Source organism: Oncorhynchus gorbuscha, linkage group LG19 (genome assembly GCF_021184085.1).
Source record: "Oncorhynchus gorbuscha isolate QuinsamMale2020 ecotype Even-year linkage group LG19, OgorEven_v1.0, whole genome shotgun sequence".
Taxonomy (NCBI): domain Eukaryota; kingdom Metazoa; phylum Chordata; class Actinopteri; order Salmoniformes; family Salmonidae; genus Oncorhynchus; species Oncorhynchus gorbuscha.
In genome coordinates this window covers 1,297,346-1,321,475 of record NC_060191.1, presented here as the reverse complement: position 1 = coordinate 1,321,475, position 24,130 = coordinate 1,297,346, and the positions used below count along the sequence as shown (strand labels likewise).

At 45.5% G+C, this 24,130-nt stretch overlaps 2 protein-coding genes across 2 annotated transcripts; one reads left to right on the top strand and one right to left on the bottom strand.

Moving 5' to 3' along the window:
* Positions 1-109: 109 nt before the first annotated feature.
* pogzb (pogo transposable element derived with ZNF domain b) lies at positions 110-17,618 on the bottom strand. The gene is made up of 21 exons (XM_046315554.1): positions 17,495-17,618; positions 16,329-16,444; positions 12,452-12,601; positions 11,805-12,007; positions 11,583-11,682; positions 11,211-11,456; positions 10,996-11,109; positions 10,795-10,871; positions 10,437-10,678; positions 10,063-10,208; positions 9,827-9,927; positions 9,573-9,719; positions 8,898-9,032; positions 8,250-8,456; positions 8,123-8,157; positions 7,772-7,912; positions 7,601-7,660; positions 7,394-7,506; positions 3,286-4,935; positions 2,935-2,971; positions 110-2,816 (listed from the first exon to the last, which is right to left on the bottom strand). The coding sequence occupies exons 2-21, from the start codon at positions 16,438-16,440 to the stop codon at positions 959-961; spliced, it is 5,874 nt and encodes a 1,957-aa protein (XP_046171510.1). The 5' UTR covers positions 16,441-16,444; positions 17,495-17,618; the 3' UTR covers positions 110-958.
* A 2,175-nt stretch (positions 17,619-19,793) lies between these two features.
* On the top strand, positions 19,794-23,668 carry si:dkey-23o4.6 (retinol dehydrogenase 12). The gene is made up of 7 exons (XM_046315276.1): positions 19,794-20,072; positions 21,236-21,370; positions 21,618-21,809; positions 22,088-22,249; positions 22,338-22,457; positions 22,611-22,815; positions 23,076-23,668. The coding sequence occupies exons 1-7, from the start codon at positions 20,006-20,008 to the stop codon at positions 23,179-23,181; spliced, it is 987 nt and encodes a 328-aa protein (XP_046171232.1). The 5' UTR covers positions 19,794-20,005; the 3' UTR covers positions 23,182-23,668.
* The last annotated feature ends 462 nt before the right edge of the window (positions 23,669-24,130 follow it).

Here is a 24,130-nt window from a genome sequence, read left to right as displayed (position 1 = left end):
TCAAATGCAGGAAATGTTTTTCTTACAAGAGATTCAGAATCTTCAGGATTTGTCACGATTTCAATATCCCCCATGTCCCTTTGGAAGTATTGAGCAGACCAAAGACAAGTCAGAAAAGAAAGGATGAATTTAATTTCATCTCTGTGTGTCCATGACTGTGACAAATGAGGTACAGTTCAGATACTTGTTAAATAACATATTGGACATCTGCGAAATGCATTAGATATTATGTAACTCCATAAGGAATTCAACATTCCCAACATTTCTCAAGCTTGTCAACCCTTCCTCAGTACTACAATCTGACAGACACAGGCAAGAGAACATGGTAGTTCACCCAAATCACATTTGTTTATAAGTCCTTAAGATAAATAGAATACTCTATATAGCTGTAGGCCGTCATTACTAGCCTTCTAGCAATATGGCTGAGTCTCTCTAGCCCATAGATTAGGCTACTTTCAAGGTAAGGAAAGAATATGTAAAGTCATTCGAGTGCAATAAGAGATAAGGAAGAAAAAGTTGGGGGCGAAATTTGTAAACCAACACCAATCTGTCAAAAAGGCATTGAACTTTTAGAAAAGACTAAACAATGCATAGTAAATATTCTCAAACTGAATTAAGAATGCATTAATGTACAGTATAGCACCTTAAAATGTCTTGTGTTCAGTTGATGAACTGTTTAGATTTGATTTCTAACACCACAAGAACATGCCTTACGGTTGATGGAGTTTCGATCCAGTCTGTTGTGCGTCATAGTGTTCATTAAAGCAAAACATAGAACCTGTCAAGTCAAACAAGGGATCCCCACTCAGTTTCCCCACACTGATGACATAAAAAAAAGGTTGACCAATTGTACTTTAACAGTATGCACTGTAATCTTCTGTGGCCATTTGCAGGGAAGAACTACAGGTTGTGTGGCCTAAGGCAACACGGCAGATGTTCTTGAGTAGGACCGAAGTATTCAACTCAGAGTTTGTGAAAGGGAAGGACTAAGAGGGGGAGACATCCTCATGGGGCCCTCCTGGCTCTCTGGCAGCGGCTCCATCTCTTCTTCTCCCTTTTCCAATATGTTATCCTTTCTTGTGTCCATTTCTATAGCTACCTTGTAATTCTCATCTAATGTCCCTTCTTCACTTTCCTGCTCTTCATCTACCTTCCCTTCTTTAACCTCTTGCTCCTCATCTACCCTCTCTTCTCCAGCCTCTTGCTCCTCATCTACCCTCTCTTCTCCAGCCTCTTGCTCCTCATCTACCCTCTCTTCTCCAGTCTCTTGCTTCTCATCTACCCTCTCTTCTCCAGCCTCCATGTCCTCTGTACCCCTGCTGTCTTCCTGCTCAAGCTCTGCTGGTGACTCTGGCTCCAGAACCTCAGGACCTAGCAGGGCCTCTCTGAGAGTACTCATCAGCTCTGACTGGGTCTCTGCCAGAGTCTTGGTCATTTCCTGGTCCCGCTGCCCAGGGACCAAGTCAGTAAGGTGGAAGGACTGTCGCAGCAGATCAGGCTGTTCCTCTAGGTAGGACAAAGCCTCCACTAGCCAGGCCACTAGCAGCTGCACTAGGTCTTTGTGTGTGGCCCCTGCTGCCCCACCCTCGGCTGCCAGCCGGGCCCAGCGGGCCAGCAAGAAACTCTGCAGCACGGGCCGCAGGCACATCTCCAAGGGCTGGAGGCGGCAGGTGCAGCCAGCGGGGACCACGGCTGGAAGGGTGCCAGTGGCACCAAGGGTGGTCAAGAAGTCCTTAGACACGTGTCCACGGTGGCCGTCCAGGATCAGCATGCCTTTGGCACTCCTGTTCTGGTCCAGCATATGTTGGCGCCACACCTGAGACTCCCACAGTGCCAACTCCTCGTCCCTGGTGAATCCCTCCACCTTGGCCTCCAGCAGGACAGAGTTGGGGAGGCCTGTGCCCTGCATCTTGGGGAGCTGCCCCTTGATTAGGACCAGGGTGCGTAGCATGGTGCCATCGGCCAGCGCTGAAAGATAGATGGTGACCAGAGGTTCCCTGGTTCCCACCAGCTGGAGAGCCTCTTCTTTATCCACTTTGGCTGGATCCGAAAGCGCCTCAATGTCTACAAAGACAGACAACTCGTCCATGGCAGCTATGCCTGTGTGGGGCAGATTGTGGGCCTGGATGTGCTTGCGGGTGAACTTGGTGAAGGAGTTAGCGTTGTCCTCCATGGAGCGTGGCAAGCGGCAGCTGACCGTGGCAGTCCGCCCAACAGCCTGCCAGCCAAGGCTATGCTGCAGCATGAAGCTCACAGCCCAGTCATAAGAGATGCGGAAGGCGCTGCTGTGACCGTCCTGGCTGTGGATCTCAGAAGCCCTCTGAAAAAGGTTCTTCTCGTTGAGCGGCAGCTGCTGCTCTCGCTGGGCCATGACCCACTCCACCATGCGCTCCACCGCCTCTCCCTTGCCGGGTCCCCGGCCATCACGTTCCAGCTGCTTCTCCTTGTTCTTCAGACAGGCCCGGATGAGATTAGACTGGGTGGATAGCTGCTTGGCGGCTTGACGTTCCCCGCAGCACAGAGCGAACAGCACTATCCTCAGCAGACGCACAGAGAGGGTGTCCTCTCGTTCTTTTACCACCGGGCGTACTGTCGGAGGGGTGACGGGAGGGTCAGATATGGCAGGCTGCTGTTTAGACTCCCCTTCATTAACAATTTCATCAACGTCCTTGCCAAGACCTTCAACCTCCATTTCTTCATTGTCTGTGTCTGAGCCCATGTCCTCCACTGGGGCCATTGCCTCGTCCAGGTCACTCTCCGGCCCTAAGGGACCCCACTCGCTGCTGTCGTCAAAGCGGTCTGCTCCCATGGTGTTTCTGCAGGAAAGAAAGATGAGTGGTATTTGAGGCATGACAGATAAAACATCTCAATTAATCACAATATTTTGGGGGGAGTAAATTGTGTGAAACGGCTGGAGTGTGTCTCGTAAAGTACCTCATGTCCTCCATGATGAATCCAACATTAGGGGAGCCTGTTAAAAAAAGAAAGAGAGAGAGGATAAAGAGATTTAGATTTGAAAAGAAAGAGCACGCAGCCAAATGTAAGTGTTACAAACATTTCTGTTTCAGGTTGAACTATGTAGACTTTGTTTTCCCTGTTATAATGTATTATTAATATCATCCTTCACAGTTCCCCTGTCAAGCAGTCACAGACAATGTCTTTGATGCTTGTATACTCATAGAGATGAAGCTAGTCTTGAATTTATTATATACTGTATGTGTTTTGGTATCACAAGAGATGACATTATTGTGTTTGCATCTACAAAACATCAAATAAATGATTGACCTGAGTGGTGGGGTGAGAAGCCATGATACTCCCAGAAGCAGCTGGGCTGCTTGCACAGGTTGGCTTTGCAAACGATGCATCCAAACACGCTCTCATGGCGCAGGTTCTTCAGATTGCAGTTCTTGCATCTCTTGGTCTTGGCGGTGAGTTTAACCAATCTGTGCCTTAGTTTATTTGGATTGCCTTGCAGGGCAACTTCTCGCACGCTCGCTAGTCCCTCTTTATTCTCAGAGTGGATGCGTGCTTGTCTCTCTGCACACTTGGCTAGCTGATGCCCTAAGCGCTTTCGAAAGTTTGCCTGGGTAAAGAGTCCGCCCTGCACCCATGACGGTGGGTTCTCTTTGCGGCTCTCCCGCAGCACTATGAAGGCGTTGACTATGCTCAGGTTGACCAGGAACCAGAAGAGACTGCGCCAGTGCTTGTCTAGTGGCAGCCCTCCTAGAGGGTTGCAGGCAAGCAGCTGTTTGCAGATGTCAACTCCTCGCATATTCTCCTGCAGAAGTCGGAAGGCTAAGGGCCGCTCGATGGGGCTGAGTTCGCCCACTTTGGTTTGAGACTTCCTCCACACTGTGTCTGGCTGCCCCGGCCTGGCGTTGGTGGACAGGCAGCCCATCTCCTTGGTGTCTTTCCAGCGGGTGGCCAGCAGGGGACCCAACTGCCTCTGCAGGAAGTCCCCAGGCTTCTCCAACTTACCCTGCTCCCACAGCTCCCTGGGGAGGATGGGGCTTGGTGGAGGGAAGGAGCTAGAGGCATAAATGCCCTGGTCCAAGAGCTTCTGCATGAGAGGGGCAGAGGCCAGTGAGCTACCCAGGAAGAGCTGGTGGTGTTTCTGCTGGAGTCCCTCCACTAAGGGGGGAACGACACTGAACCCCAGCTCATTCTCCTTCTCCCTCCCCATGTGGATGAGCAGTCGGTGGCAGTAGCCCGACTTGGAGTCACACAGCAGCCACACCCCTGGTTGGGCCTTGGGGTTCCCTTTGGCTTGGCCAGCCTCCGTCTCCAGACTGGGCAGCAGGGCCCGGTCGATGGCAAGGCACCGGTTGGGTTGGTAGGCTTCCCACATGGAGTCGCCAAGGATGCTCAGCATAGGTCTAAAGAGACGCAGCCTGTCGCTGCCACTGCCCTCCCCCTCCTCCTCCTCCTCCATGGAGGTGAGCAGACTACCCATCCAGATGTTGTTGGAGATCTGCTGGAAGCGCTTGATGGACATGGCCCTGAAGAAGGTGTGGCAGTTGTCGTAGTGCTGCCAGGACCAGTAGTTGGCAGGCTCTGGGAGGCTCTGAAGGCCCATGAGGATACTGAGACCTATGAAGCCCTTGATCTCGTGAGCGGCAACAGGGACCCAGTCCGGGTCACGTTGCCCAAGAAACTGGCAGGTCTTGGCCTTGGCGTTGGTCTCGTTGGCGATGAGCTCCATGAGCGAGTACGGGAAGAGCAGGTTGAAGTAGTCGACAGCGTCGCTGTTTTTGTTTAAGGACTGGTGAGGACCGCAGCTCTCTGTGAAGTCGAGGATGTTTGCGGAGTTGGTGCCTCTCAGCAGAGGTTCTCTCCAGTTCTCCATTAACGCCCATTCAGACCTCCCCACTTCCACACCCCCCCCGGATTTGTCCTCCTCCTCTTGGCAGAACTCAATGTCAGACTCCAGAGACTCTGTGGGGGAGGGAAGGGGATCACAGGAACAACAGTTAGTCTTCTGCTCCACAGAGCCACGTTGACAACTTTACTTTTATAAACACCCTGGGCCATTTCTTATGTCAGCGCAAGTCCACTTTTACAACACCATGTGTTTGGAACGAGGGTAAAATATAACACCTTCTCAACTGGCCAGTAGTCTGAAGGCAACATAAACGGCAGAGGAAAACAGATTGGTATGCAGACGGTCTCCTTGGTAACACATTACTCCTCTGCACTTGGGTCATTTTTAGACTCCACACATTTTCCTATTTACTTTGGCACAAAACATGCTTTGGAGTGTGTCTTGATGTACAACAATCTGTCAGTTCCTGTAATGCAGGGTCCCACAAGTGGCAGCCCGCAGGCCTCTTTGTTGGACATAAGACTGTAAACACACCAGCAAATCAGGGCCAGGTGATTTACATTTCCTGTTCCAACGTATTCCCACGCATAATAGAGAGATATGTGATCTTATACAAATGTAAGCAAGGTTTGAAATTATGTTTTAGATATTATATCTGTTTGGGCTTTGAGGTCAATTTGCAGTCTACAAATTATTTGTTTTGGCCCCCTAACCATCCCCTCAAGAAAAACTAAAATGGTGCCGTGGCTGAATCTAGTTGATGATAGTGTGTGAACGAGCAACATGGGATGCAGCCATGTAGAGTTCTTTGACCTCATTAATGAAGAGAAGGGGAATGTGTGGTAACAAACACCTGTTGTGTGTGGTTTTGAATAAGTGTGTGGTTCATCTTTTGCCACATTACTTTTTGTAGAACACACACACACACACACACACACACACACACACACACACACACACACACACACACACACACACACACACACACACACACACACACACACACACACACACACACACACACACACGGCCTATACTCACTCACCATTTCATTTTTTTTGTGTTTACAAGTTTGTAAAAATAGTTTTACATTAGGTAGGGCCAATAGCTTTAGTGCGACCGCATGACCAGAACATAAGGCCTTGTTCTAAGGAATATAGATGTACAAATATTTATGATTGAAGGCCACCTCTGGTGTCCTATATGAGGGGATTTTATGGGCACTCCACAATATCTGGTGTGAACCATGTCTCTCACTGTACAATATCTGGTGTGAACCATCTCTCACTGTACAATATCTGGTGTGAACCATGTCTCTCACTGTACAATATCTGGTGTGAACCATGTCTCACTGTACAATATCTGGTGTGAACCATGTCTCTCACTGTACAATATCTGGTGTGTACTGTCTCTCACTGTACAATATCTGGTGTGAACCATCTCTCACTGTACAATATCTGGTGTGAACCATGTCTCACTGTACAATATCTGGTGTGTACTGTCTCTCACTGTACAATATCTGGTGTGAACCATGTCTCACTGTACAATATCTGGTGTGTACTGTCTCTCACTGTACAATATCTGGTGTGAACCATCTCTCACTGTACAATATCTGGTGTGAACCATGTCTCACTGTACAATATCTGGTGTGAACCATGTCTCACTGTACAATATCTGGTGTGAACCATGTCTCACTGTAAAATATCTGATGTGTACTATGTCTCACTGTACAATACCTGGTGTGTACTGTCTCTCACTGTACAATATCTGGTGTGTACTGTCTCTCACTGTACAATATCTGGTGTGAACCATGTCTCACTGTACAATATCTGGTGTGTACAGTCTCTCACTGTACAATATCTGGTGTGAACCATGTCTCACTGTACAATATCTGGTGTGTACTGTCTCTCACTGTGCAATATCTGGTGTGAACCATATCTCACTGTACAATATCTGGTGTGTACCATGTCTCTCACTGTACAATATCTGGTGTGTACTGTCTCTCACTGTACAATATCTGGTGTGAACCATGTCTCACTGTACAATATCTGGTGTGTACTGTCTCTCACTGTACAATATCTGGTGTGAACCATGTCTCACTGTACAATATCTGGTGTGAACCATGTCTCACTGTTCAATAATCCTACCATGTCTTTCAGTGTTCACAAGGGGAGATAAGCTCAACACCTTGTGCAACAAAACATTTGGCATCAGGCCAAGTTAAACAACGAAGCAAATAACGACTCCAACCCACCACAACTAGATGTCAAATCTTGGGGCTCTTTTGCTGGCACATTTTGCACAAAATGTCACCATGAATAGATACATTTTGTTAGGGTGTTGCCATCCTGGTTCTACGTTATAGTACATTTCATGAATAAGATTAATGGTGTATAAATGATGTCTAAATGCTTATGCATTGTACGTAGTAGTATACACTTTAGACATTGTGCTAGCAATTTCAAAACATTTTCTAAACTGCAAATATAAAGCATCTTTCTCCTTCCATGGTAAAACTGACATGCAAAGGCTATCGGTTTGGAGTTCTGTGGGGAGCTTGAAGACACCTACCGTTTGGTGTACAGGTGCTGGAGCCGTGACTTGGGTCCTGGGCCAGGTGCTTGGCCATAAGGTCCCCTGTCTGAGAACTGAAGTCACAGAGCTCACACCGCAGCTTCAAATAGCTGTGTGGAACAGAGGGAAAGAAGGTTGGAACGTGTCCCTAGTAACTGGCAAGGCCAAAAAGACGAAACACACAGCGGAAAAGGTGTCCATTACCAAGGAGGAGGCTGCTTGTGCAGGGGGACCCGGTTGGGTTTCATACGTGGTGCATGATTTCTGCAACAAGAGAAATTAACACTATCAAACTGTCCAAGTCATCTATGATCAATGAATGAACCATTGTTTCTTTGACTAATAAAACATGATCTATATTGAAGCTTGACTCACGTAATCATGTGGTCTGCGTAGGAGCGCGAACAGCAGGTGCTGTAGGGGCACACAGCACAGTGGACGAAGGTGGGGTAGTGGTCGGGGAAGCTGGGTACGTCTGAGCTGCACTCCATGCACCGCTGCTTGACTAGAGACACACTGTAGAGGTCACACAGAGGTCAGACACTTCAGCCACAATATATGCATTTAAACATCACCCTGGCCGTGAGCCAACCCTCCAAGGGTGTTTCAGGGTGAGTTGGGATATGCAAAAAATAACATATTTCCAACTCACACACACGTATTAATACACACGTGTACATGTGTGAAAAATAACAAACACCCACCAAATGATGATTATGTTTATACATGCTCTCAGAGGGCAAGCTAGCGCTACTGTCACACTTCTCAATCAAAAACTAAGTCTGAGATTAATGATAGAAGAGCTCCTGGGATTTGTAGTCGCTCCATGTACAACAATATGACTATTACTCACCTCCGTTTCTGAAACTTGGTGAGCAGGTCCAACTGCTTGATGGATTTCCTCATGGTGGTTCTGGTTGTTTGTGGAGGTGGTTTGGAGTTGATGTTGTATGTTTGTGTAGGTCTGGCCCGCCTGAGGAGTGGGGCCTGTCGTCTTATAGTCCATAGGTACATTCTTGGGCAACTGTCCCTTGTGGTGGGAATATGCCCTGATGGTCACCTAAGTACACAGACAAGAACAGAACACAGTGTTTAACCCCATTCTACTTATGAATACTATACCTATACTAATATAACTCTTCTTGATATAGGACATGCATTTCTTTTTGGTTAACCTTGTCCAACAAGTAAATTGCCTGAATCTCTACGCTCTTAGAAAAAAGGGTTCCAAAAGGGTTTTTCGGCTATCCCCATAGGAGAACCCTTTTGGTTCCTTGTAGAACCCTTATTTTGGGTTCCAATGTTGAACCCCCTCCCCTGTAAGGATTCTACATGGAACCAAAAAAGGTTCTTCAAAGGTTCTCCTATGGGAATAGCAGAAAGCACCTTTTCTACTAAGAGTGTAGATAAAGTGGCAAGACATTTTTCTGTGGATGATGTCACTTTGTGGCACAAGTAAGAGAAGGTCTAATCAGTGAAATGAAGCTGTTCATCAACTCACTTTAGTCCCAGCTTGGAGCCCCTCCAGCTGCTTGGGTTTGCGGAAGGTCCTGTGGCTGTGGGTTTTGTGCTCCATCCTGTCCGTGGCAGAGAGGAACTGCAAACGGCACTTGTTGCAGTGACTCGCTCTACTGGCCTGAAAAATCAAGAGTTGGGTTCAGCGTTTCAGGGATATACATAAACTGCAGAAGAAATTGTGATCTCGTTTTGTCTTTGTACAAGAGTTTACAAAACACTTTTTCTTGCAACGCCTACTTTGCAGTATCACTGCCTTTATAAAACATATGGGACCGGTTTCCCAGACCCAGATTAATCCTAGTCCTGGACTAAATACACACTTACAATGAAGATTCTCTGTTGAGATTGGTGTTTAATCTAAGACTAGGTATAATATGAGTGTGGGAAACCAGGCCATAAATAATTTTTTGCACTTTAAGAAAATACCTTCCTTTAAGTAAATTCTTTACAACAGTTTTAAATGGGAACGATGCTTACTTTTTTATGGTCCTGTGTGGCTTAGATGGTAGAGCATGGGACTTGCAACACCAGGGTTGTGGGTTTGATTCCCACGGGGGACCAGTACGAGAAAATGTATGCACTCACTACTGTAAATTGTTCTGGATAAGAGCGTCTGCTAAATGACATAAAATGTAATGGCCCTGGGTTGTTCCTCTACCTGGTGTCGTATGTAATGCTGCTGGTAGGAGTTGGGGCTCTTGAACACCTTCAGGCAGTAGACACACAGCTGGTTGCACGTCTTTGCATGATTGGTACAGAAGTGGTTGTACACATCAGAAAAGAAAGAAGACCGGTACCGACACACCTTGAAAAGAAGAAGGGATGGGACTTCAGGAAGGTGTGGTTCTGAGAGGAAACGGAAAGGCCAGCATTTATTCTATCCTGTTTAACTGGAGGTGAAAGGTTACCAACCTGACAAATATAGGGCATCTCTCCTGGTTTGTGGGTGTTCTTCATGTGATGCAGGAACACTGGCTCACTCTCAAACGCCCACTCACAGATCTTACAACAAGCTGCACGGTCAATAGAGAAAACAAATCACAAATCCTCCATCAAATGCAACTTAGTTTAATCATAAGAAAATATATCTCACAGGATGCATATTTAACAACAGGTGAATATGTAAGTATGGTAATGTGAGGGTGTACTGGAAGACTGAGTGGGCCCGTGGGCATTCTCCACATGGTACTGGAGCTGGGCGCTGGTAGAGAACTGGCGGAAGCAGTGCTGGCAGGAGGTCAGCTGGTCCACCCATTTAGTCATCTCTGGGTGCTGCTTCATGTGGTCCATCAGCCTGCAGAGCACGCACACACAGTTAACATCCTTCCATCAATTGAGATATGCATTTGCATAGTTCTAACACTTGAATAAGTGGTCCAGATACTTTTGTGGCAATATATCACACGCAAACATTTGATTGATACTTCTACCCCTAAATGTTGTCATTTCAAATCAATTTATGGTCAGCCTGTATGTGTACATACTGTGTGTGTGTATCTGGAGCAGGGGACCCCATCCTCACCTAATGTTGCTATTGGACCTCTTGGGACAGATGACACATTTGAAGGAATAGTTCAGCTTTGTGGGCTGGCTGTCGACCAGGGATTGTTGGCCCGCGAAGTGGCCATAGTAGAAATCATCCACTAGCATAACCACCTTAGGCGGAGGGTCTGGGTTGGAGCTGGGAGCCAGTTCTGGCAGGGGGTTCTGAGTGCCACTGCTGCTGGAAGGCCCAGCAGTAATGACCAGGTCTGGACAGCAGAACTGGGAAGGGGAATTCAATACAGTTTAAATTGCCATCATTCTCATCATTACTAGTGGTGAATGTTCATTGTTTAATATCTGGAATGTTCTATGGTGCATATGATTAAGCTTCTTACACACATATGTCCTTGAAGTGCTTCTTGCATTTTGAATTGGGCTCCACATCGGGGGCATATCTTTACCTCCCGATCAACTGTAAAACAAACAGAACAGGGAAACATTTGCCCGATGTTCTGTTCAGCGACATTTTTACACTTAGAACCAGCGAGGGAATATGATAATGAGCAATAGATCTGATATGGATGTAATCACTGTACCTTTGGTGTTGCCCTGTGTCAGGGGCGTGGCCACGGGTACATTGGCCTGGCTGTTGCTCTTGACGATCTGCAGAAGCTGCGATTGGAGAGCGACTGGGACTTGGTTCCATTTCACTATAGCACAAAGGAAAGCAGGGGATGTTCAACAGATGTCACTATAGAGACAAAAGCTGTACTTCATTGAATTTAGACCCACCCATAAAATAAGAATTTACAAATCTGAGGCTGTGAGGAAGTGTTGAGTAGAGTGGGCCGGGTGCCCATGGTGCTAGCCGTGGTGGTGAGGGGGGCGTGACTGGAACCGCGGATGGTGAGGGTGGCAGGGATTTGCATAGTGGCAAAGGAGCTGGGCACCGCCTGCCGTAAAGCACCACTGGGGCCAGCAGTGGGCCTAATCTGTGCAGGCTGGGTCACAACCTGAGGCATCCCCATAGACGGAGCAAAGAACTGCCCTCCAGGTCCTACCATGGGAGAGAGAGGACTGTTAACAAAATGGTGTTACTATACCATTGGGACCCCTGTATTTCTATTGTAGCTCTGTGAAAACAGCACTGGATAAAGATGCTGAAATTAAAGATATAAATTACCAGAGAGTAGGGTGATGGGTCGAATCATCTGGCCTTGCTGTAAATTCAGAACTATCCCCATAGGGTTCTGCCCAGGCCTGACGTTTCGGACCGGGAAACCCTGTGAGATATAGTAGATATAGTAATGAGATTAAGTTAAATACAATCTTAAATGCATTCCACCTCGCTGAGCTGAACCAAAGCAGGTCAGAGAAGATCCGTGAGCACTGATGCAGTCCGTACCTGGGTGAAGTAGATCTGCTGGGCATTGGCCGGGCCGGCACCAGGGTTAACAGCTGTGGGCAGTAGCATGGTGCTCAGACCTGTAGGGGTTTGGATCTGGATCAGCTGTTGTCCCTGGACCATGCCAGATGGTACCAGAGAGGGCATACCAGGGACTCCCGTGGGGACCAGAAATTGAGGTAACACCGATGACGACACAGGAGCTGAGGGACACAGAGGAAGGGGGACAACCTAGTGGTTAGTGTCCAGGGCGGGATCTGAACTCAGGTCTACCAAGGGAGAAACCAATGTCTTGACTGTTAGACCAAGAGGACGTTCCCCCTTTGCTGAGAATAATACTGATTTTGATGTCGTAGGCAGGGGCTACCTCATCACAAGACCATGAGCCACTCATGTCTGCTACAACAGCTTCAGTCCTCGGTTCTATATTATAATCAGTGTTGCCACTTTAAAAAGGAGCAGTTTGTGCATTCTCTTTAGTTTCCGACTCTGAGGTGTATAACACATTTATAAATACTCCTGTACAATCAAATAATGAAAATCAATTCCTGAGCTTTTCCCGTGTTTCTGAAAGTAACGACAGCTGTTTTAACCTTTGGGCAGTGTGCGTTTGAGACACCATCCTTCCCCCCAAAACATCAACTCACGTGCTCTAGTGGTGCGCTGCAAGACAGAGGAGGACAGGATTGTGTTGGAAACCGTTGCCGGGACACGTTGTGCAGCTGAGGCAGTGAGGGAGGGTATGCTGGGAATTGGAGTCTCTCGGGATGTCGAGGAGAAAAAGGAGGCTTCACAGACTGCAGGAAACACACAATGGCATGAACAGCAAGGTACAGTTAAACTACATGAGAATTAGCATCCATTCTCCTGTGTTTTTATTTGATCTGACCTAGTATTGATTCTGAGCTGTTTTTTTCAGTTTCTTATTCTGTATTTCTTACTTCTTGACCATTGATATTGAATATTCCATTGTTGAGGAAAAGCTTGCAAATAAGCATTTCACTGTACTATTTACCCTTGTTGTATCCTGTGCACAGGACAAATAAACTTTGATTTTATTCACCTTCACAGCATAGTCCTATGCCAGGGGTGTCAAACTCACTCCATGGAGGGCCTAGTGTCTGCTGGTTTTTTGTGTTTCCTTTCAATTAAGACCTAGACAACCAGGTGAGGGGAGTTCCTTACTAATTACTGACCCTAATTCATCAATCGAATCGAACTACACCGACTGTTCCGACACTCGTCGTATGTGGCCTGGCTTGCAAACCATTACAGACAACAAAGGGAAGCACAGCCGAGAGCTGCCCAGTGACATGAGCCTACCAGACGAGCTAAATAACTTCTATGCTCGCTTCGAGGCAAATAACACTGAAACATGCTTGAGAGCATCAACTGTTCCGGATGACTGTGTGATCACGCTCTCCGCAGCCAATGTGAGTAAGACCTACAAACAGGTCAACATTCACAAGGCCGCTGGGCCAGACGATTACCAGGATGTGTACTCTGAGCATGAGCTGACCAACTGGCAAGTGTCTTGACTGACATTTTCAAACTCTCCCTGACTGAGTCTGTAATACCAACATGTTTCATGCAGACCACCATAGTGTTCTTGGGCACAGGGACTAAGGTAACCTGCCTAAATGACTACCGACCCGTAGCACTCATGTCTGTAGCCATTAAATGCTTTGAAAGTTGGTCATGGCTCACATCAACACCATCATCCCAGAAACCCTAGACCTACTCCAATTTGCATACCGCACCAACAGATCCACAGATGATGCAATCTCTATTGCACTCCACACTGCCCATTCCCACCTGGACAAAAGGAACACGTATGTGAGAATGCTGTTCATTGACTACAGCCCAGCATTCAACACCATAGTGCCCTCAAAACTCATCACTAAGCTAAGGACCCTGGGACTAAACAGCTCCCCCTGCAACTGGATCCTAGACTTCCTGACAGGCCACCCCCAGGTGGTAAGGGTAGATTACACATCCACCACGCTGATCCTCAACATTGCATCACTGCCTGGTATGGCAACTGCTTGGCCTCCGACCGCAAGGCACTTCAGAGGGTAGTGCGTATGGCCCAGGAAAGCATCTCTATACCAGGCGGTGTCAGAAGAAGGCCCTAAAAATCGTCAAAAACTCCACCCACCCTAGTCATAGACTGTTCTCTCTGCTACAGCACAGCAAGTGGTACCGGAGCGCCAAGTCTAGGTCCAAGAGGCTTCTAAACAGCTTCTACCCCCAAGCCATAAGACTCCTGAACAGCTAATCAAATGGCTACCCAGATACCCCCGCTACTACTCTGTTATTATCTATGCATAGCCACTTAACAACCCTACCTGCATGTACATAATTATGTCAATTACCTCAACACCGGTGCCCCAGCACATTGACACATTGTACCGGTACCCCCTGTATATAGCCTCCACATTGACTCTGTACCGGTACCCCCTGTATATAGCCTCCACATTGACTCTGTACCGGTACCCCCTGTATATAGCCTCCACATTGACTCTGTACCGGTACCCCCTGCATATAGCCTCCACATTGACTCTGTACCGGTACCCCCTGTATATAGCCTCCACATTGACTCTGTACCGGTACCCCCTGTATATAGCCACCACATTGACTCTGTAGCCTCCACATTGACTCTGTACCCCCCTGTATATAGCCTCCACATTGACTCTGTACCGGTACCCCCTGTATATAGCTCACACATTGACAGTGACTCTACTGTACCGGTACCCCTGTATATAGCCTCTCCACATTGAGCCTCCACATTGACTGACTGTACCCCTGTATATAGCCTCCACATTGACCACCTGTATATAGCCTCCACATTGACACATTGACTCTGTACCGGTACCCCCTGTATATAGCCTCCACATTGACTCTGTACCGGTACCCCTGTATATAGCCTCCACATTGACTCTGTACCCCCTGTATATAGCCTCCCCCTGTATATAGCCTCCACATTGGCTCTGTACCGGTACCCCCTGTATATAGCCTCCACATTGACTCTGTACCAGTATCCCCTGAATATAGCCTCCACATTGACATTGACACATTGACTCTGTACTGGTACCCCCTGTATATAGCCTCCACATTGACACAGTACCGGTACCCCCTGTATATAGCCTCCACATTGACACATTGACTCTGTACTGGTACCCCCTGTATATAGCCTCCACATTGACACATATAGCCTCCACATTGACTCTGTACCAGTACCCCCTGAATATAGCCTCCACATTGACACATGGTACCCCATGTATATAGCCACATTGACACAGTACCGGTTCCCCCTGTATATAGCCTCCACATTGACTCTGTACCGATACCCCCTGTATATAGCCTCCACATTGACTCTGTACCGATACCCCCTGTATATAGCCTCCACATTGACTCTGTACTGGTACCCCCTGTATATAGCCTCCACATTGACTCTGTACCGGTACCCCCTGTATATAGCCTCCACATTGACTCTGTACCGGTACCCCCTGTATATAGCCTCCACATTGACTCTGTACCAGTACCCCCTGAATATAGCCTCCACATTGACACATTGACTCTGTACTGGTACCCCCTGTATATAGCCTCCACATTGACACAGTACCGGTACCCCCTGTATATAGCCTCCACATTGACACATTGACTCTGTACTGGTACCCCCTGTATATAGCCTCCACATTGACACAGTACCGGTACCCCCTGTATATAGCCTCCACATAGACTCTGTACCAGTACCCCCTGAATATAGCCTCCACATTGACACATTGACTCTGTACTGGTACCCCATGTATATAGCCACATTGACACAGTACCGGTTCCCCCTGTATATAGCCTCCACATTGACTCTGTACCGGTACCCCCTGTATATAGCCTCCACATTGACTCTGTACCGGTACCCCCTGTATATAGCCTCCACATTGACTCTGTACTGGTACCCCCTGTATATAGCCTCCACATTGACTCTGTACTGGTATCCCCTGTACATAGCCTCCACAATGACTCTGTACAGGTACCCCCTGTATATAGCCTCCACAATGACTCTGTACAGGTACCCCCTGTATATAGCCTCCACAATGACTCTGTACAGGTACCCCCTGTATATCGCCCCGCTATTGTTATTCACTGCTGCTCTTTAAATATTTGTTTTTCTTATTTTTTATTTTTCAGTTATTTTTAAAAAACTGCATTGTTGGTTAAGGGCTTGTAAGTAAGTATTTAACTGTAAGGTCTACTACACATGTTGTATTCGGCGCATGTGACAAATACAATTTGATTTGATCAATCAAGTACAAGGGAGGAGCGAAAACCTGCAGATTCTCGGCTCTCCGTGGAATGAGTTTGACGCGTGTCTTATGCTACCAGACTATATGACTGGGTCATTGACCATTCATACATGTTCAGACCATGATAAGGGACGCAGTGATCAGTCCGTCACCAAGATGACAGTCAAAAGGGTGTGTCAGTCTGTCTCTGTGGCAATAGTTGGCCAATGGGCATGCTCACCGTTGTCGTTGTCGCCCTCTATGAATTCCAACTCCTCCTCCACGTCATCATACATCTGTTGCCATGGCTCCAGCTCCTCCTCCTCACACTCCATGAATAAATCGCCGTCCATATTGCTGAACGGATCAAATGTCTAATAAACAACTAAGACACACTGAACGGTTAAAATGTCTAGTAAGTGTAAACTCATAAGTGTAGATCTATCGCTAGAGAACTACGAACAGTGTCAGAACACCATACAGTACATGAAAACACACCATTGTTGCTTGAGTATATATCAGTGTCACGTGTTTGTATGAAACTATAAATGTATTTTATTTCAAACATTTATTATATTGTAACCTTTATTTAACTAGGCAAGTTAGTTAAGAACACGGCCTAGGAACAGTGGAGCAGGACAGCAGATTTTTACCTTGTCAGCTCGGGGATTCAATCTTGCAACCTTTCGGTTACTAGTCCAACGCTCTAACCAATATAGGCTATCTACCGGCTACCTGCCGTAAACTACACTATTGAAGAAGGGAAAAACACCTATTGATTTAATGTTGGCAATGTGACTCAGAGACTTGGGTTCAGAGATATAGAAAATTGGGATTTAAATAATCTTGTGAAATTGAATTTCTAAAGATATAAAAATACATATTAAACTATTGAATGAAAACATTGCTTCTATGATAATTTTTGGGGGCCAATTGTTTTAAATATATATACGCAATTGAGTTAATCTATTATTCTTCTCTGGCTCATTGTGATAGAATTTCTCGCTAAATGTCCCTGGCAACCACTAGAAAATTTACGAAAGGGGCGGGGGACAAAAATAGTTCTCTACATGCATGACAGATTTGAGGTGCATGACTCAAATAAAACAGCTGTTCGTTCCGTGAGTCTTACAAGTCATATACATGTATTGCAGAAGAGATGATCTCGTAATGCAATAGTCGCATTCCAAAGAGATAAGAACCCCCCCTCACATTTTGTGGAAAATACATTCTGCGTCGGCGTAATGTTACTAATGACTCACAACGTGTAGGCTACGCTATTGATGCCTTTCCACTGTAACGTTTCGCGTGCACATTAGGTATATTTACGGCACAAAATATATATATATATTATTTGTGACACACAAACTACAGGTAAACCATAAACTATTACAGTTAAATTCTTACCCTTTCCAATACGAAGACAGAACGCTAATAAACTAGAACACACGTAAATTCTTCTCGGGCTACATGTTCCCCATTGGAGGCATATTAATCCGCATGAAGTAGGCAGACGTTTACCTCTTTCAGCAAATGACATTGGTCAAAACAAAGTTTGCGTCATTTCCGCTTTAAAAATCTGCACTGTGATTGGCTTCCATCAATGTAAAGAAGAGAGGCGGAGCAAAGCGTTTCAGGAAGTAGGGTTGTCCTAAAATTGCGTTGTTTTAATAAATTTAATTAAAAACGTAGTTAATTCAATGCAATTAATTTATAACATGGTAATTAATACTCAAATACATGAAATAGTATTAATTTCAACCAAATTTGTGTCAATACTAATATCCATACACCCACTAAAGGCAAATTCATTGAAGCTGCAAGCAGCCATTTTGTTATATCATGATGCTATTTATTAGCCCTTATTCAATGACTCAAATTCCATTGCATTACATTGAGCCATTTGACCTCCTCTTTCGCCTTGTGAGAAAAATGCCCAGACGCTCTGTCCCTAACAAAATGCTGTCTAAATGCAAATACACCTCACACGCGAGAATTGTACTTTCATATAAGCAAGAAATAATTGTTGAAATACAAAAGCTACATTTACTGTGCAGTTTAGGAAAGAACATTGCCTCAAACCGAGACTACACTTCCTCCCCTCCAATTTCCAATGGCGCGGAACTGTGGATGAAGTTTTGTACTTTGGCTGGGGGCTGTGTTTTTGTAAATTCTGCAGGCTGCAACAATGATGCAACTTTGCTAAAAATGCATACAGTAAGTGTATATTTTGTATTTGAAAGATTCTCCCACCCTGATGTGAAATAAAAAAAACTGTAGGCCTATCAGAAGTGAAGATTATTAACGTTTCTAAACTTTAAAACAGTGACAGGATTGTAGTTCCTTGATCCAGCTGTGTTCCATACTTTCAATTGAGAACTAAAGGGCTGGGTTCTCGAGAACTAACTATTGATGTGCTGATTAATGTTACATACTCACATTGAAATTTTATGTTCTCACATTACAATTTTACAGAGTGAAATGTGTGTGCGCGCGTGTCAAATAAAAAATATATATATTTGTCACATTCGCCGAATACAAGTGTGAAATGGTCATTTACCAACAATGCAGTTCAAAAAATAGAGTTAAGGAAATATTTACTAAATTAACTAAATTGGAGAAAAAAAATCATAAAAATCTAAAAGTAACACAAGAAAATGCCTTAACAATGTAATGTGTGTGTGTGTGTGTGTGTGTGTGTGTGTGTGTGTGTGTGTGTGTGTGTGTGTGTGTGTGTGTGTGTGTGTGTGTGTGTGTGTGTGTGTGTGTGTGTGTGTGTGTGTGTGTGTGTGTGTGTGTGTGTGTGTGTGTGTGTGTGTGTGTGTGTGTGTGTAAAAGAAAGAGAGAAGGGGTCATCATCCAGGATCATTTATTCACTTTGGGATTCATGTACATGTAGTCCACTCCACAAAACAATGTTACAAAAAGACTGCTTATAGGCTATAGGCCTAGACTGTCAACAAGGCACATGGTGGCTACTTTAAAGAATCTCAAATATAAAATATATTTTGATTTGGTTAACTTTTTTTGGTTACTACATGATTCCACATGTGCCATTTCATAGTTTTGATGCCTTCACTATTATTCTACAATGTAGAAAATAGTAAAAAATAAAAAATAAACCCTGGAATGACTAGGTGTGTCCAAACTTTTGACTGGTACTGTATTTGGAAATGTGTATATATATGTTTTATTTGATTCTCTTAGGTTATAGGTTTAGGCTATTGTAACGCTGGATTGACCAGTAATATTACTGTGAGGTAGCCAACATAACCCATCAGTGCAGCACATACGGCGTGCTATCTCCCTCTGGTCCCTATACATTTGATAAAGGACATGGGTTATGCAGCAATAGGTCTTACCTCAAATAGCCTAACCAAGCAACTATCACAGCAGCCTATAAACACACAGATATTAGCCCGACATTGTGATGTCAACGTGTATCATTGTAGGCAGCAGATTAGCCTAAATTGCATGTCATGGATATAGTCTTCATGGCAGATCATGTTCTAGGAATTGTATTCTAGTAAAATGCATTGTTATACCATTCTGCCTATTCATTTGCATTGGTATGTTTACATCTGTTTGCAGCGTTTTCATTCGCTGGACTGGGCTCACTCAGTTCACACCTAGAGATGTAACATAACACTTTGCATTTCGACACCACTGCTGCTCTCGTATTGCCCATGATACATTAGAGAATACGTTTGTAATCTCTTCGTAATCTGAAGACAGACGCTAAATCCCTCTATTTAAATTGCTTTAAACCTATTAATAGCCTCGCTCTCAGATGAGAGCATCATAGCCGACAAAAACATCGTAATATTCCTCGATTAGAGTGAGGTGACTCCCAAGGCGAACGGTATTCGGTCCGTCCACCTATGGTCTGGCAGGTTTTTGACCAAGGCTACGGATAAAATGTGGGATGAAGTTGCTCTTTCTGCGCCGGTTAAGTATGGCGCTGTCATAGCGGTCACAGTGATCTGTAAGTCATGGCCTTTGTTTTTCATTGTACTATTTGAAACGTGTTTGTTACAATGAAATAACCAAGTAAAAAAATATATAATAGACTTTGAATTAAATTTGAAGGCGGGGCAAGGAAATCACTCAGAATATGAAATCGATTTAACGGTTTTAAGAAAAGTCTCTAAAGATAATTTTCATTCTCTATTATCATTCAACTTGGTTTTGTCTTTTTGTCTCTCTTATCATTGTTTTATTAGAGAGAGCGATAACTTAGTTGTGATATTGAATATTAAACAGGCAATAACAAAATTGGTTGTGTTAATTGTAATTTGTGAAGAACACTTACTACATTTGCCAGCATATGTTTATGCTCTCTTTGCAGACATCTGTTATTAAGATGTTATCTTGATCTTATTAAATGTTTTTTTAACAGTTATTTATCACAAACATATCCCAGCTCTTAATATCAAGTGCACAGTTAACTCCTATTCATACATTCCAGGAGCATGTTAAAATGCTCAGAGTTTCTGTCAGTCTACCCAGAAAAATGTGTCCTACATTGCCTCCTCCAAAAACACATCATCAGCTCAGACATCAGAGCTTCACTGTCAGAGTTCTAGTCCATATTCCTGGTCACCATAATATGTTGCTCTAAAATGAACCCACTACACTCTTAGAAAAAAAGGTTCCAAAGGAGTTCTTCGGCTGTCCCCATGGGATAACTCTTTTGGGTTCCATGTAGAACCCTCTGTGGAAAGGGTTCTAAATGGAGTTCTTCGGCTGTCCCCATGGGATAACTCTTTTGGGTTCCATGTAGAACCCTCTGTGGAAAGGGTTCTAAATGGAGTTCTTCGGCTGTCCCCATGGGATAACTCTTTTGGGTTCCATGTAGAACCCTCTGTGGAAAGGGTTCTAAATGGAGTTCTTCGGCTGTCCCCATGGGATAACTCTTTTGGGTTCCATGTAGAAAGAACCCTTTTAGGTTTTAGTTAGAACACTTTTGGGTTCCATGTAGAACCCTCTGTGGAAAGGGTTCTAAATGGAACCCAAAGTGTTCTACCAGTAAGAAGAACCGAAGAACCCTTTTCGGTTTTAGATAGCACCTTTTTTCTAAGTGTACAGCTTTCAAGCAATAATGTGGGAGGGTATCAATTCTCTCTATGTTGTTTGTTGCACCGACAGGCGTTGTTCTGTTGAGGAAATGGATTGCTGGGGGTGTGTGTCAATCTTCAGTCCAATTACGTGGCAAGACGGTGTTGGTCACCGGTGCCAACACCGGCATTGGCAAGGAAACGTGCCATGACATGGCACGTAGAGGTATGGCACAATCACATTATGTAGCTATGTACACAATGTCACAAATATGTGTGTGTCATACTGTAAAGACACAATTTGACCTACTTTAAGGCAGGGTGTTAAATTGCTGCCTTCGACCATCCCTTCCCAGGAAATGGTTGCAATATTGGGAGCAGGGTACCCTCCTCTTTGGACAGGATGTGCTCTGTGGGGGGATGGCGTGTGTTGTGTGTTTGTGCCTTCTCTAACTGACTTTGGGGAGCTGCAGGGGCGCGGGTGGTGATGGCATGCCGGGACCTGACACGGGCTGCGAGGGCGGCGGATGAGATTCGTCAGGCCACAGGGAACAGCAACATCGTAGTGCGGCACCTGGACCTGGCCTCTATGTACTCTGTCAGAGAGTTGGCCAAAGAGTTCATTGCCAGTGAGGATCGCCTAGATATACTCATCAACAACGCTGGTGAGCATCAGCAACCACTGGAACAGCCATGTCTGGGTCCAGATTTACAAAACGTCTCAGAGGGAAAAGTGCTGATCTAGAATTTTTTTTCCTCCTTTTAGATTATAAGGAATAAGATTACATGGACCGGGGGGATCTGATCCTAGATTAACACTCTTACTCTGAGACCCTTTGTTAATACGGGCCTAGAATGGGAAGCAGGCTCTATGGCATTATGACTGATAAGGATGGTTGATTCCAGTTGTATAGCGCTTCATCATGATGGTTGTCTTCATCAGGTGTGATGATGTGCCCTAAGTGGCTAACAGAGGACGGCTTCGAGACACAACTGGCTGTCAATCACCTCGGACACTTTCTACTGACCAATCTCCTTCTGGGGAAGCTCAAGAGCTCCGCCCCTAGCCGTGTGGTCAATGTGTCTAGCATTGCCCACAAAGGGGGTAAACCGGCCTATTGGACTTTTATCTGCCTTTCCATAACATAGGTGCCATGCACTGTAAAAAACAAAGTCTATTTCCCTACATCTAGGTAAGATCCAGTTTGATGATCTTTTCTTTGCCAAGAGGCCATACAACTCCCTGGTCAGTTACAGGCAGAGCAAGCTGGCCAACGTGCTATTCTCCAGAGAGCTGGCCAGAAGGCTGAAAGGTAAACAGAAATACCCTCGGTTGTCTTTGGCCTTGTGCACATTTATTACAACAACAATATTGTCACCAATAAGAGTTTTAATTGACTGTCAGATAGGACTTTTCCCAGACACGGTGTAGAGGTGTGAAACACTGGGATCTGATCCCCTGGTAGGTACGGGGGTGACATCCTACAGCCTGCATCCCGGGGTGATCAGGACAGAGCTGACTCGTCACGTGGAGACCTGGTTCCCCATGCTGAGGGCCATCCTGTCAGCCCCCTCCGTGCTCCTCATGAAGACCCCCACCCAGGGTGCCCAGACCTCCATCTACTGTGCTGTCACCCCAGGACTTGAGCACAAGTCTGGCAGCTACTTCAGGTAAGCTCTGTGGTGAAAGTAGTGCTGGACAGGACATGGACATCAAGTCACTGTATTTAATTGTTTTCGATTGTTGTTAAGGTTGTTTAGCTCCGGTTTGTAAAGTGTTATTGGTGTGTGTGTGTGTGTGTGTGTGTGTGTGTGTGTGTGTGTGTGTGTGTGTGTGTGTGTGTGTGTGTGTGTGTGTGTGTGTGTGTGTGTGTGTGTGTGTGTGTGTGTGTGTGTGTGTGTGTGTGTGTGTGTGTGTGTGTGCGTCTCAGTGACTGTGCCATGACGGAGACCGCCCCAGTGGGGAGGGATGATGCGGTGGCCAAGAGGCTTTGGAAGGAGAGTGCCCGTCTGGTGGGTTACATAGAGAAAGACTGAACAACCCCCTCCATCTGAAAACTATAGAGAAAGACTGTACAACCCCCTCCACCTTCAAACTATAGAGAAAGACTGTACAACCCCCTACATCTGCAAACTATAGAGAAAGACTGAACAACCCCCTCCATCTGAAAACTATAGAGAAAGACTGAACAACCCCCTCCATCTGAAAACTATAGAGAAAGACTGTACAACCCCTCCACCTTCAAACTATAGAGAAAGACTGAGCAACCCCTCCACCTTCAAACTATAGAGAAAGACTGAACAACCCCTCCATCTGAAAACTATAGAGAAAGACTGAGCAACCCCCTCCACCTTAAAACTATAGAGAAAGACTGAACAACCCCTACATCTGCAAACCATAGAGAAAGACTGAACAACCCCTCCACCTGAAAACTATAGAGAAAGACTGTACAACCCCTCCATCTGAAAACTATAGAGAAAGACTGTACAACCCCCTCCATCTGAAAACTATAGAGAAAGACTGTACAACCCCCTCCACCTTCAAACTATAGAGAAAGACTGTACAACCCCCCTCCATCTGAAAACTATAGAGAAAGACTGAACAACCCCTCCACCTTCAAACTATAGAGAAAGACAACAACCCCTCCTGTACAACCCCTCCAAAACTATAGAGAAAGACTGTACAACCCCTCCATCTTCAAACTATAGAGAAAGACTGAACAACCCCTCCATCTGAAAACTATAGAGAAAGACTGAACAACCCCTCCACCTTCAAACTATAGAAAAAGAAAGACTTTACAACCCCTCCACTTTCAAACTATAGAGAAAGACTGTACAACCCCTCCACCTTCAAACTATAGAGAAAGACTGTACAACCCCCCATCTTCAAACTATGGAGAAAGACTGTACAACCCCTCCACCTTCAAACCATAGAGAAAGACTGTACAACCCCTCCACCTTCAAACCATAGAGAGAGACTGAACAA

Coding starts and splice junctions, on each gene's coding strand:
- pogzb (XM_046315554.1), bottom strand. CDS start 16,440: ATGGACGGCGATTTATTCATGGAGTGTGAGGAGGAGGAGCTGGAGCCA. Junction 11,110..11,210: donor TTCCTCACAGCCTCAGATTT/GTAAATTCTTAT, acceptor TTTGTGCTATAG/TGAAATGGAACCAAGTCCCA. Junction 10,679..10,794: donor CACTTCAAGGACATATGTGT/GTAAGAAGCTTA, acceptor TCCCCTTCCCAG/TTCTGCTGTCCAGACCTGGT.
- si:dkey-23o4.6 (XM_046315276.1), top strand. CDS start 20,006: ATGTGGGATGAAGTTGCTCTTTCTGCGCCGGTTAAGTATGGCGCTGTC. Junction 22,250..22,337: donor TAGCATTGCCCACAAAGGGG/GTAAACCGGCCT, acceptor CCCTACATCTAG/GTAAGATCCAGTTTGATGAT. Junction 22,458..22,610: donor GCTGGCCAGAAGGCTGAAAG/GTAAACAGAAAT, acceptor ATCCCCTGGTAG/GTACGGGGGTGACATCCTAC.